General features: G+C 35.1%; 1 protein-coding gene across 1 annotated transcript in view; it reads left to right on the forward strand.

Annotated features, from left to right (window-relative positions):
- Nucleotides 1–15,088, forward strand: part of PTPRD (protein tyrosine phosphatase receptor type D) — a 376,747-nt gene that overhangs the window by 82,963 nt on the left and 278,696 nt on the right. The window contains exon 2 of the mRNA XM_037374079.1: nt 1,948–2,115. Within this exon, the coding sequence (XP_037229976.1) occupies nt 2,031–2,115 (85 nt within the window). The 5' untranslated portion in view covers nt 1,948–2,030. The remainder of the gene's footprint in view (nt 1–1,947; nt 2,116–15,088) is intronic.

Raw genomic sequence — 15,088 nt, forward strand, 5'->3', positions numbered from 1 at the left:
CCAACTGCTTCTATGTGCATTTAGAGAGAATGGAATGTCAATCTAATTATTTAAAAAAAAAAAAAAAAAAAAAAAAGCTCCTTTTTTTTCTCACCCTTTTCTTTGTTGGGTTTTGTGATCCATCCCTTCATTTGCAGACAGGTAATAGAGGATAAAAGCATATTCACATATTAGGATCATGAGATTTTTAAAATTCCCCTTTTTTTTTTCTCCAAGTAACTAATAATACTTTCTCTTTTAGATACCACATCTAATATTTTGATGGGAATGTTTGTAATGTGTCAAAATAATCCCCAGTGCTCTGTTAAAAAGACATTTCTGTAAAACAAGCACGTTTTTGGTTACCTTTTTTCCCCTCCTCTGTTCCCCTTATTAATTATCAGTGTTGTTTCAACTCCACTTCCTCCTCTGCTAAAGGGAGCAGTTTATGGTTCAGATACAAACCTTAGTACCCATCACATTTCTGCCATTTACCTTCACGTGTCATCTAGCGTGTTTGCATGCCAATAAAGAGATAAAATTTTATTCACAAGGGAGCTGTCTTTGGAGACAGTTCAGGGCTCCCTTGTAATTCCTGCAGTCTATAAGAAGCAGAATCAAAATCACCTCTTCCTTGAGAGTACATTTCATATATCTCCATCCTTGTGAGAGCATTGGAATCATGTAGCAGTTGGCTCTGATACTCTTGCACGGACTATTGTCTCATGGACTTCGTTGTCATTTGAAATGCTGGCATGAAGATGGTAGCAATGAAAGGGGGGAGATGGTGTCTTCAGCACTTTGCCTATGAAGATTTCTTAGATTTGTATTTTTTGATGGCAGCAGCTGATTCAAAAGATAGTTTTATAAAAGAGTTTCATAACAGCTGTAGATTTCTGCCAGCTGCTCATGTCTTTTCTTCCTTGAGTAGATTTCTTTGAGTGTCACACCATACTGTAAAATGCACTCTTTATATCACCCACAAATCTGTAAGATCTTTCTTGTGGAATGGTAATTAGTATAATTTTTTCTCCACCCTTTTGTTTTTTATCTTTACTTCATGGAAACCACTCGTGTGGTAACAAAAAAGATAGTATCAAACTTGCCAAAGCTTACGTGTTGCAGACCCTTTGAAAAGTAAAATTACATGTCAGTGTTATTTTAGTGATGTCAGGCTATTTGGGGATATCTCTAGTGTTTCCTGTGAGAGGGAAAAATATTTGTATATTCTTTAATATATGTTATTGTTTAGGTGTGGTAAATTTGGACAAGAATGAGACACTTCTTTTTTAAGTCAGGTACCTGAGCTCTAATGCTCCCTGTGTATCATATTAAATTATGCATCATAATACATGAGTTGGACTGAATTGGATTCTCAGCCATTTCTTCAATGCTGAATTTCTGTTGGGTATATATCAGATATGTACAGGAAATCACAACAGGAATTGTAACCTCTGATAACTATGTCTAGATTTCATGTCTAGCTTTAAGAACATCTCATGAAGCAGATTTTTCTGTGTTATTCTTACCAGATGCCAGAGCATCAGCTCCCAGTATGCTGCTTGCAAGTGGACTTCTTATTCTGGATATTGAATCCACTTTGATTCCCTTCTTGCAACATGTGTGTTCCAGTGATGTGTTTTACTTAATCTTTGTCAACAATTAAGTTCTTGTGATTCAGAAGGTGCTGTTGAATATGACAAAAGATCCAGGGTGTGAGAGATGCTTGATTATGGTAGAAAAGGTGCACTGAGAAATATGTTGGATCAGTGCTAACATATACCCTACCTTGAATCTTCTGGTATATGCCAGTAGTCTGAAATGAATCAAGCTTACTCTTCTTTCTCACTTACACTTTTGCCCTTTAAAATTGTTTTGCCTCAAATTGTGAATGCTCAAAAAAACCCAGAAAATCTCTGCCCTGTTCTTGCTAACTGTATTTTTCTCTTTTTCTTATCTGTTCCACAGGCTCTGAAAATACTTCATCTGAAATTTCAGACCGGACAGACTCCCAGTGGCTTCTAAGCCAGTGAGGAAAAGGCCGCCAAAGCATGCTGGTGCCAAGCTGTCAGATGATGCACGTAGTCAGGCCAATGGTGGTGCTCCTGTGCTTGCTACTCTATACTGATGCTGAAAGTAAGCTTATTATTCATTTGCGCTTTTTTTTCTCACTTGGTGGTTTCTAAGGGTCTCAGAACGAGTCTCCTTTTGAGTAATTCTTAAAACACTGCAAGGTCCATTGTAGATCACGGCTGGTGTTCGAAGATGATTATTTATGCAGCGTCCTTACTATTTTTCTTTTTAATGCCCCTTAAGCAACTAATGGTTCCATCTCAGATGGTGAAGATCATTGCCACAAAGTTACATAGTCAAAATGAAGACCAACCTTGCTTACCCCAGGCATTGGTCAAATCCCTTAAAAACATCTTCATTCTTTGAATATTTCTTTCTTAACTTTGGTTTTAAAAAACAACAAAAAAACCCCACCGGAAACTGCAAAAAAACGAAGATACCACTCCCCAATTAATATCCAGTCCAATTAAAATTTCAGGTCTTTTGTAACTGCCACAACAGTTGTTCTAATCTATTTTTTTCCAACAGCTGTCACAGAATACAGTAGCCAAACAAATCAAGCAGAACTGACAACTTAATAGCTGGCCTAAATGTGTGACAATTCAGTGAGAAAAAGCACCTATGTTTACTTGTACCGATGGGAAACTTGTGTTTTGGTCAATTAGTTTACCTATTAATGAGAAGATAATATCTTCTTTTTCGTTAGGAAATCGTTAAGTCTGCCTTGTTTACATGTGTTCATTCTCCCCAGCTGTCCTGTGTCTTCTTGCAGAAGTAATGTGCAAATGAGAAAAGCCATTTGCTTTCTACCTGTTGACCTACAGGTTTACTAAAGCTGGCTGTTTGTTACATGCTACAAGCTGACTGTTAACGTTCCCTTGATTGAGGGGTATTTTCCTATTGAATCTTCCTGACTATGCAAATACATCACCAGTGAATAACTGTTTCAGCTCTGACTTTTGAAGACTTTCACACTTCTATGTAAAAAACAAAGGAGCAGTTGTTTTAAATAGGAATACACAAGAATAAAACCGGTGTTAGTATGGTCAGATAAATCAGTTCTCAGGAAATATGTATTGAAGAGTTCCTTACTACTCTACTTATCACCTGAAGCCTAGGTATACTAAATTACAACAATGAAAAAGGTACAAAATCTTTCCACTTCCATGTGTAGTAAGACTTCTTCCTTTTAACTGTAGCTCTATGAAAGTGAAATAAATAAATAAATACAGAGAAAACATGTATGTTTGTCCAATACTGGCAGCTGAGGTTTTTTGGCCTCTGTCCAGGTAGCTACTGACCAGCTGGGGTGATTGTGTCTAAGGTGAAGCCAAAGGACATTTTAACACTTTATTCAGCAAATAATTAATGGGGAAGTTGGCCCATGTATTGGATGTTTCTGCAGTTGTAGTATTCCACCTATTTTAAAAGTAAGTTCTGTGCTTAGGAAACAGATTTTTAGAAACTGGTACATTTTTTCTGCTTCAGGTAATGGAGGGTCTAACCTGTGGGGGAGTATTGTTTTGGTAACCCAAAATGAGTGTCAATTTGCAAAAAAGACAATTCAAACACTAGAAACTCATTTGTTACTCCTGTACTTATGAGAGAAAAGTATAGTTTCTGTAACCATGTTATGTTAAACAGAAGGTTTCATCATTCTCTGTGAGGAAGGAGGACAGGTTTTTTTGAAGGTTACTATGGATTTTACTTCAAAATTGGCTGTCACGATATAGTTTTCAGATTCAATTTTCTAAATCTACTGTATTACACTTTTTTTTTTATTTTAAGTAGTGTCAGACAAAATAGAGGTCAACTACTTGCCTTTGCTGGCTAGAACTTTGCTGGAAGTGGTGTTGCTAGAATCTATGGAGTGTCACATGAAGAATAAAGGTTGTAAGATGCACAAAGATCATCTTTTTGTGGGAGTTACTTTCCATGAAACTGGCTTGGACAGCAAGATGCAGTCTTAAAATAGACTAAGAAAGAGTAAAAATTATGTATTAATAAATATTACTATTAATTAATAGTAAGTAGTGTTTTCAAGGGCAGATTATTAATAATCTTATTCTTTATAGGACTAGTGTACTATCTTGACTGGAGAACAAAGCAAAGGTCTTTTCAAGATAACAGATCAATTACTTTTTTTTTCTATTCCTTTTAGACACTATTTTATACAACACTGTCATATTATGTGATCATTATTAGTTTCACGTTAAAAACATTAGTTATGTTGACAGATAATACATGAAGAGTGCTGTTATTGTAAGTTAAAAACACCCCACCCTGAATACCACTGAATGTCTTTCACAAATCAGCTGAACTGTGCTGAAGGAACTCACGAAAGCCAGTACTTTTTAATTTTGTGTATTTGTCTTTGTAAGTGGTAGATATTACTAGGCAGAGTTACAAGAATAGAAGGTAGCCAAGCAAAGATACATTAGGTTGTCTTCTTGGAGGGATTTATAATGTTGCAATATCATCTATGGTTAATTCTTAGTATCTATTGTATCTTGCCAATAGGACGAAGACGATGACAATTTAAAAATACTTACAAATGAAAAAATCAGGAAGATTTTAAAAAAAAGTTAAAATACTAGAAAGTTTCAGCTAAGAAAAAGTTGAGAAATACTGCTAGGATTTTGGAACTAAAGTATAATGGAATAATAATGCTACTTTTTTCCCCTTTATTTTCTTTCATTCTTTAAAAGAAATAGAAATTATTTAAGACAAATTTATTTGTGCTATCCAAGTCTTAGGTCAGAGTCTCTGTTAAGATATTGCAGAATAGAGAATAAGCAGACAACGATGCTAAGAACTTGTAGATTAGATATCTTGCTTTACTATTTCTGTATTTTCTTAATGAGAGAACGGAGCCGGAAAGTATAACTTTCTAAGAACAGAAGTGCAGGTTTGCTTCATTTAAAAATACTGTTGATTTGTTTAGAATGTTGAAAGAATGTCTACTTCTGTTGGTCTTTCGTGTATTTTTGTTGTTAAGAGCTTTTGCCATGTGGGTAGTGGTACTGTGAAATGCAGGGAGTGAACTCTCGCATGTACCAGGTGAATATGAAATGGTCACTTTAAATAGGCTTTTATTGGCTAGTTTTTATTTTACAGGAAAAGGCTTATCCTTTGAAATTACCTTTATTTTCTGTTTACTACTAATAGAAGGTGTTACTGAGAAATTGCATGAAAGCCCAGAGTCTGTATAAATTAATATAGTCCTTTTTACAATGTGAACTTTACAGTTGAATGATTTTTCAGCTTTGTACATCCTTTCCTACATTCCTTTTCTTTCCAAGGATTTATAGAAAGAACTGGACTGGAAAGGTGTCACAGCACTCTCCAAACTAGCTGGCTGCAACAAGGTCTTTTACCGTCACATACCAACACACTCTTCATGCCAGTCCCTCTGCTGCCTTCTCCTTGTCTCACCTCATCCAGGACATGTGTCCTCTCTCTACTTCTTCCTCAGCTGCTTTCTCTTCATTGGCTCTCAACCACTTAACAGAACCCACCACACCTGCACCTTATCTACACTGGCCAACCCACTGGCCCTGAAGCCAACCCACAGTTGCGTATTATCAATGCTAATTAACCCAGCTTCATTCCTATACAGAGAGAGAAAAATCTAATGCCAGATTTTGTTCATTTGCATTGACTTGGTTAAAATTTCAATTAAAAGGTTGTGATACCCCTTACACAGACCAAAGGTGCTTTTGATAGCTAGATGTCAATGCACTGTCTCCTACATCTAGTCAGATTTAATTATTTAAATCCCTTTACAATACAGTGCTGAAACCATACAGCATATTCCTTTCTCCTAATTTATGAGATTAAAGAAAAAGACTATGATTGTCAAGTAGTTAATAGACACAGATTTTTAAGTCACATGAATATTGATATATGTATATACAAATGGTAGACATTATACAGTATGAATTAAATTGTGTGCTGTGTATGTGTTTATGTGATTCCACATAATACTGCAGTAATGCTGTGAGTTCTAAATAATGTTTTCTGTTGTACCAATCTAAAAGAGGAGCACTCTGAGAGTCACAGTAACATTTTACTCTTCCACATGTACTTTGTTTATTTAGAAGTTACACTGAATTTCTACAGACATAGTTGTTTTATTGGCTGAGTGAGAGAGAGGACAGGATCAGTGAGTCTCTGGTGTGCAGACACACAGAAACATGAGTAATTGACTTGCATGATTAGGTCTTCTGCTGGTTCCTGCTGTGCTGGAGTTGGTCTGCCCTCTGCTTTCAGAGATACTGCTCCAGTTTTATAGCTTTCTGTAAAGCGTTCCGGACCCTACTGTTGTCCAGGGCTCTTGAACTTCTTCACTAACATTTGCAGGTCTACTATATTTTGTTTTTGTGGGGAGAAGCAGCTGAAACAAAGGGGACAATTTTTTTTGTCTTTTGTTAGTCTGTCACCATGGAAAAAACATACCTCCTTTTTTATGTTCATAATTTTTATGTGGCTAGCACCAAGATACTACGGAAGATATATAATGACATTGCTGCTGCATTGTATTCTTCCCAAAGTAATAGCAAATGGATAAGGAACTCTTCCGATCTCACTGTGAAATCACTGTGAGTGAGATCCAAGTAGCAAGCCTTTTTCATGCTTTTGAAGTGATTCCCAATGGTACTCCTTAGTACTTCTCTCCTGTTTACAAACTACCCTTACAGCTGAGGGACAGAATGAGACATCTTTGTTCCTCTCTATCATTGTGAAGGACACCAAGCTCTGAAGTGTGTTGGCACAGGCTGATAAATGCTTCTGTGGCCACCACTCAAAAGGGATACAGGATGGAAATGCCAAAAAACCCTTCCCTGGTTGACTGGATGAGTGCATCATGCCCCTTACACATGTGACCAAGATGTGATTCTTACTGTTAATCCAGAAACTAAGCTTATGCTTGACTGAACAAAGTAAGCAAAATTGAAAAGTGACAAAATTATCTTTGCTGCTTTACCTTTTATTGTTAAAGTGTTATTTGTAAGTATAAGAAGTGAGAAATCTTGAGGAATATGATTTTTTTTTTTTGCCTCCATTTATTTTTGGTATTTGTAGCTTCTATGTACACTGTGAGAGGATATTACAGAATATGCTGAGGAAAGAAAATATTTGTTTAGCCTTCTTATTTGTAGAAGGACAGTCTGCTAGCTCACAGTGTTTATCATTGGCTGCCTTGTTCTCAGTGGTGTAGATGGCAAATGTTTTAAGGCAATACTTATCTACATCTGCTGAGAAATTAGTAATATCACATTGTCATAAAAAGTACTGGCTTTTTGTGTTTTCTAAATGAACTCTCAAAATAGTATCTACTTAATGGTATTCTACTAGAAGCTTTCTGCAGGTTCATCTCATAACAAGAAGCATATATGTCTCAGAGATTCTTATGTAACAGAATTCTTTTCGTACTCTGGAATATGATATACTATTGTCTGTTGCTGACCTCTGTAATGATGAGGTGTCAAGTTAATCACTGAGCTCAAGGAAATATAAAAAATATAAAATGTTTAAAAAATATTTATTTCTGGTTTTTCGTAGTATCTCAGCTTTTGAAATTCAAGAGTTTAATTTATATTAAAAGAATAAAATAATTTTCTGGAGATATTCTGCATCCTACTTTTCAGTAATTAAATCTACTCTCACAGCACACAATGTGTTCCTTCTCTACCCCGAGAAAGGCCTAGTAACTAGCACTTCCAAATTCTCAGCTGTGTTCAAATAATTTTGTCTGTTTAATTCTTTTCCTTCATTCTTGGTTACATAGCTTCTGCTCTGACAATTTGCTTTTGCTGCTTCTTTTGTGATACTCTTTCAGAAGGGAACCCGCAATTCTTCATTCAGTAAAAGTGTTTGAGCTGACTATCAAAAGACAAACAGAAATACTTACCATAAACAATATCAGTACTGTAACTTGCTTCCATTCCCACTTGTTTGAGATGTGAATAATGCTTATTTCACTCTCTGTCTCATGATACATATATGTCATTTAGCATCATGTTGTCTAAGAAAAAAGGCTTCACGATCTTCTCTAGACCAGGATCTGGAAGGGCTAGAACTTTTAACAGATTTTGGGATGATTGAAACAAACTAATATTTAAATAGGACCTAAATATGGTAGTTTACTATTAATGAAATCAAACATAAGGTGGCTATTTTTCCTCTTCCCCGCCCCCTCCCCCGTTCCATTTAATACCTTCATTTTGTTTTTTAAAGAAGACTTTTTTTCCCTGTCAATACCATTCTTCCATTAAAAACTAAACTAAACTAAACTAAACTAAAAAGTTTTTTGGCAAACTGAAATACATCCATGCAGCCCACATTGACTTTTTTTCCTAAGCACTGTATACAACACTAAACTAACCTAAATAGATCTTCCAAAGTAATTATATTGCATAAAGTAATTATCTTACAGTAAGTCTTGCTACTGGACACATGTGGTTTACACTAAAAAACCCCAATATGCTGGAATAGCTTCATAAACACTATATGTAGACAAGCCCAACATAGAAATTATTTACTTCTTAGTATGTGCTTCTTTGGTAATTATGAATAAATTTCTGTCAGACTAGATTCAGATTTAAACTCTGACATCTTAAAAAAAAAGATTCTTTCAATTACTGCTTTCAGTTGCGGGCAGTAGCAAGATCTTGTAAAATCCAAACATAAAATCTTAGTGTTCTTTATTGATACTTTTTTAGTATGATCAATCTTTATATCTTAGTGCTGATAGCATCCATTTTGTGTGAGATATAGCCCTTTGTTTACATTGTTTTTTCTTTCAATAATTGTGATGTATGCAAAGTAGTTTAGATATGGACTGCCTTTTCAGGTAAAAAAAAAAAAAAAAAAAGACTTTCAGTTTTGTTTTATATTTTTTGCAGGAAATTTTATATGTTCTCTACATTCTCTACAGTTCAACCTTAGGACATTTTCCAGTTGATTTTACAAAAAAGAGTTATATAGTATTGCAAGAGAATTTTATCTAGCACTTATTAAATATAATATTAAAATATGTCAATAATGTCTTAGAGAAAAGTGAGACAGCTAGTTATACCAAAACATTCAAGATATATTCATTTTTCAGTGCAGCAAAGTGAAGGCTTTGGAATATATATGATGTTTGAGATGGAGAATTGGGGGAAGTGAAAAGAGTATATGAGCATTCCAAACATACTAACTTAGTTACAGAAGCTACAGTTATTACAGATGTTTGCATATATCAGGATTTATCCAACCCTTATTTTTCAAGTCCATACACTAAAGCAAATTTGAATAATTTAATTCCAGGAGTATTCATAATTACCACCATATATGTTTAACTTGCTTAAAATTATCAACAGCAAAATTGATACCTGCTTGAGGACTATAGTTTTCTAATTCATGTAATTTTTAAGAAGGCATTGGGGTTATCTCTACATGTATACATAACAAAACATTTCAACATTAAATATGAATAGAAGATTTATGTGTATTTCATGAAGTGTAGGTTCAGAATTAAATATAGTTTACCAGGGCTTTGAACTGCAGAATAAACTGAAGAACAACTATGGAATGATTCTCCTGAACATTTTTGTAAGTTTAGCTCTGCAGCTTTGAAGATTACTTCTGCGTCTCTTTCACAGCTGCTGTTAATTTAGGTAATTGCAGGCCACTACCTCTCCAAAGCAGAACACTGAACAGAGCTGAGTTGAAGCTCCAGAGTTCTTAGAAGCCTTTAAGCCCTGGCAACATTGTTGACTGTAGAGGCAGTGAAGTCTCCTCAGTTAGGAAAGCCCTGTAACTTTTGGGTTTTCTGGAGCATGTGTTAAACCGGAGTCGGGAAACCCAACGTCTCCAGTCTTTCCAGACACCAGGAAATCTAGATAAGGGAACTGTATTTTACTGGCCCAGCAGAGCTGGACAAAACCAAATCATTTAGATTAATTTCAACAGTTAAAAGAAAGTGTTTCCGGAGAAACTTCAGAATGGGTAACTATCTCACTGTCTGCAGTTCCCTGCAGCATCAGTAATAACCAGTGGCAGATAAAGGAATGTGGGTCATTAATATTCCCTTGTCAAAACTGGCAGGGAATTCCAATGTGTCTGTGTTTGCTAGATTGCTTAAGAACGTGTCTACATATCTTAAACGTTTATTAGTATGTATCATAGTCTTAATATAGGAGCAGTTCTTAGCAAAAAAGAAAGGAGAAACCATATAGAAATTTTAGATGTTTTTAGGCTATACACAGCACAAGAATTGCTGTGGTCTTGTACAATATTTTCACTCCTTATCTGAGGTTTAACCCTCAGTGGCTGAAACGGAGATAAAATCTTGAGTAGCAGCATCTGTTTTAGTAGTGAATTTCTGACAATATATTTAGCAAAATATAAAGACCTGAAAATAGGAAGATCACCATTGACTTTTGTTTCAATCCTGTATTTCAGGAAGCTACACACACATACCCACGCACACACCCCAATTACTGATGTATAGGATCTTTCTGTCTTAAATAGTATCTTCTTCAAGCTGTATTTATCAAAATAGTTATGAAAAAAAAATAATTCTTCCAAAGTTTTAGGATTTTTTTATTAACTGTTGGTGCTGCAAACTAGACTGCTTTCTTCTTCTGAAAGTGGCAATATGATGAGTAAAATTACATCCTGACTTTAATTTGCTATAAAAGATGTTTTAACATAAAGTTATCTACAGATTGCTAGTGTGGCTTTCAGTAAATTATAGAAGACTCTAATATACATGTTACGAGAAAGATGAGTGCAGAATTATAATATCAGTTGATGAGTAAAGACTTCATGTGTAATGGAAGAAAATATATTGATAAAAGACAGTTCAAACTTGAAATTACTCATACAAGGTGAATGCAAGTATGTGGCAAATGATCATTTCAGTTTACAAGAAATTATGGGGCATGACTGTAAACAGCATTTTAGATATTGTCTTGCTGTGCAAAGTAATAGAACGTAACAGAATGTCAAATGCATACCACATTCTCAAGTTCCTTATTAAAAAGAAATTTTGAGAGTCTTTTTCCAGTAAGGCTCTTCAGGAAGAGAGTTCAATAGAAATTTAAAATTTGTTCTATTGGAATATAAATTCTTCAACTAGATGTGTCTATGAAACTTAACTGGATAGAGTTTTTGTTCTAGTGTGTAGTTAAGAAACTAATTTTTAAATTCCTCTGTGTTTTTCAAGCTGTCTGTGATTGGTACCAGCATATGGATGAAATGGATGGAAAGGAGGTTCCACTGGTGTTCTGGCTGTTTTTTTGGGGGGTTGTGGGTTTTTTCTTTGTTTGTTTGTGTTTGGTTGGTTTTTTTGTGTTTGGATTTTTTTAGTGGGTTTTTGTGTGTGTGTGTGTGTGTGTGTGTGTGTGTGTGTGTGTTTGTGTTTTGTTTTGGGGTTTTTTTTGGCACACGTAATTGTAAAGAAAGAGGAAGAAACAGCAAGGGAGGTGGGGGAAGTGTTACTAAATTTATTTGGGCAGAGAAGGTGAATTATATATGGTCATTTCCAGGAGAGTTCCACCTTGGCAATTTTTTTTCTGCATGGATTTCACATATGTTTTAAAAAAAAATATAAAATAAGTATTGAGAACATTGGCAGGTGATGTATGAATTGGAGAGAGAAATAGTCATTTGGTCTCCTGTTCTAGTGAAATAGCACACATTTTAGTAGCAACAAATGCAAAGCCAAACAGTTTAAAATGAGATATACAGTCCGGAATAGAGTAGTAGCTTTAAATGTAATTATTATCAAAATAAAGTGAAAGATTTTTGTGAAAAAGTTTCTTGTGTTAAGATGAGGCAGTAACATCTAACATCTTTTGATATAAAAGGAAGGGTAGGATGAATGGGAGTAGAAGGGCAACTTAAACCTACATATATGGGCCTAGTGAGGCTAACAATGCAGTGCAAATGTAGTCCTGGTGTCTCATTCTAAAAAGTGTTGACAAACTGGATAGAGTGCAGGGAGGAGAAAGCCACAGATTCAGGACTGGGAAAATGCTTTATCATCTTTGCTAGTAAGTTAAGCTTGTTAAAAAAAGATTACTGAAGGCTTGTTTCAGCTTATGAATACATATTTTCTGATAGAAAAGAGAGATTCCAATAGAAAATTTTGCTTATTAAGTCTGAGGAGAATTTAACAGGATTGTAGTAACTAATTCTGTACAACTACATTGTAACCATTGGAACAGAGTGCTTAAATGACAGTTACTATATGCAGATACTATATATCTGCATATTCTCAGGTTAAGATCTGATGCATTGTATAAACACTAAGCAAGATGTTAGACTTGGTGCAAAACTGACAAAGAGAATTCATTTGTCTTTTTTTTTTAATGTAAAAGACAGAACTAGTTTTAAATGTATGAATAGTTCTGAGGAAATAAAGGAAAGGAGGGATTATTTGGTATGGTATACACACCTTAGTGCACCCACATCTTGTGTACTGGAATAGAGGGTGATAACGTGTATCTCAAGAAGATGCTGACTTAGTAAGGTGCAGACATTGGGAGCTACAATAGTCCAGAGGATGGAACAGCAGCCACATGAGAAGAGACAGAAACGGCTGACTCCTCCATTTTCAAGAAGAGATGGCAGAGGCGGGTGTGGGGATTATGGCCGAGGTCTGCAAAATTATGGGGTGCAGAGGATAAAGTGAAAGCAGAGCGAATGTCGACCCACCCCATAATAATAGAACTATGATGTTTGAGGAAGTTTACATAAGATAGATCAAAAGCAGATAAAGGATGAAATTTGCTGCACATTTTCGTGGAGGCAGACATTCTCTGTCATTTCAAAGGAGAACTTCAAAAATTCATATACAGGACAACCATAAATTAGTAGTAGAAGAGCAAGCAGGAATGCCAGCTGTAGTGTCCTTAGGAATATGAAGTGAATGGACCTCAGAAAGTGCCCAGGCCTAGTCTGCCTAGACAGCACCTTCTCTTGACGCTGCTGGAGATGTGCTAGTAGGCAACACAGACTTAATGTGACCTGGTAAGGCCTTTCCTGTGGTCTTGCATATATTTTCAACAAGCATTGTTCACTTTGTTCTTTATTTACCACTGTACCTTTTCCAGAAAAGCTGATTTACAGATTCTTATATCTCACTATTGATATAATTGAAACCTAGGAAATGAAATTAAAAGCAATTGCAAGCATTTAAGCAAATGCAATTTGTAACTTTGGAAAATTACAGTATTACTGTTACAGATGGCAGAGCTCACGTGTATGCTAGATGTGTGGCAATGTGGGTATATATTGCTGTGGGGCAGGAGACACGAGGATTAGAGTTATTTTACAGGATGCCTTCTGATGCTTTACACTTCACAGGCAAATTATGTTAATGGCAAATTGTAGTCACTTTTTTTTTTTTCTTTTCTCCATTTTTTTTATAATCCTTCATCTTCAGACATACTGTTCATATGAAGAAGTGTAACATGTCTACTGACCTTTTCCAGTATCTGTGGTCTGATGAAATTGACTTAAAGGTTGTAGCATCTAAAGATGTATGCATTATTAAAAAAAAAAAAAAAAAAAAAAAAAAAAAAAAAGGGAAATTGCAACCCAGAAAGATCCTGCAGCATCTTAGGAAGATGACATTGTGTCTACTCTTTAAGTCCAGCTTTTCAGATCAAGTAGATAGGGGTTTCCTAAAAAATATGACTGGTCTATAGTTCCTTTTTAAGTTACATGTCTCATAAGGAATTAACTTAGATTCCCTTAAAATAGTTTGACAATGCACTGATTCAAGATCAATTTCTCATTAAAGACATTTGTTAGAATTTTAAGTAGTCTATGAAATAAAAATGGAGTTATACTATCCCTTTTGCAAACCTCAATAAATACGTCTAGTCAGTGGCTACTTAACATATACTAGCTGCTTGAAAAAACTGCCTTTTTATGATCAACTTTGGTATGGTAATGTTTTATAATTTAGCTACTGACTCTTTATATTGCAGTCTGATATTTATGAAGTCAGTTGTATCAGTTTCCCGTATCGGGAACTGCAGCAATGCATACTATTTTGTTAACACAGTTCTAAAGTAACAAATCTCAGTGTTGCAATCTTGTAGAAGTTGATCATATCTTGAAGGTATGCCTGCTTGCTTCTAATGTGTGAAGTTTTGTTGAATCTTGTGAGTTACAACAAATGACTTAAGAGTTTTCTAATACTTAAAAAAATTGCTTCTTATTATGTTATTGAAAAAAGTATTGTTCATAAGTTTTTGATATATAACTCCAGTCTAAATAGAAACAAAAACTTGAACTGTTTTTTTAATGTTTTATTTCTACTCATTCCAGCTTTGTTAACTGAATGTGTTTCTCTTAGATGAATGATTTGCATTCTGCTTAGCAGCTCAGTGTTGGTTTTTACTCATGAATTATAGACTTCTAAAAATAGTACAGTGAAATGAAGTGCTTTGGAGGCTCATAATGGTGTGGATAACACAAGTGTGTTAAAAATAGCTTTTAGATTTACATGAAAAATGTGTGGGATTTTCCCATGGCAGAAAGTCTTTAGAAAAATTTTCTCAGCTATACACTATTTAACAGCAGCTCAGTACCCACACAGAGCAAGAGCTCATTTGGTGTCTTGAGAAACGCAGCTGAATATCTGTGACAAATCATGATTGATCTCAATTTAGATAACTGATTGGTTATGTATAGACAGTTGAATGACAACTAAAGTCTGCATAAACCTGATCCTTGAATCTTTCTGGAATTTTCTGTGTATCAAGTGTATGATGGGGGGCGGGGAGGGGGGGGAGGTTAGGGGGTGGTGGAGTGGGGACACAGAATGGGAACGCCAAAAAATCCCCTCAAAAGGAGCATTTCTTCTCATAGCTATATAACTTACAGGTATTGCTAAAAACTAATAAATGCATTTCCAGTGCTATTTCAAGTTTTCTGCTTGTTTTTTTTCCTTTTGAATAAATATGAATATGTGAATGGAGGCCAGAGAGGATTTTTAATTAAACTTGGCTATGAATTTGTTTATTTGGTT

This window comes from Falco rusticolus, chromosome Z, assembly GCF_015220075.1.
Source record: "Falco rusticolus isolate bFalRus1 chromosome Z, bFalRus1.pri, whole genome shotgun sequence".
Classification (NCBI taxonomy): domain Eukaryota; kingdom Metazoa; phylum Chordata; class Aves; order Falconiformes; family Falconidae; genus Falco; species Falco rusticolus.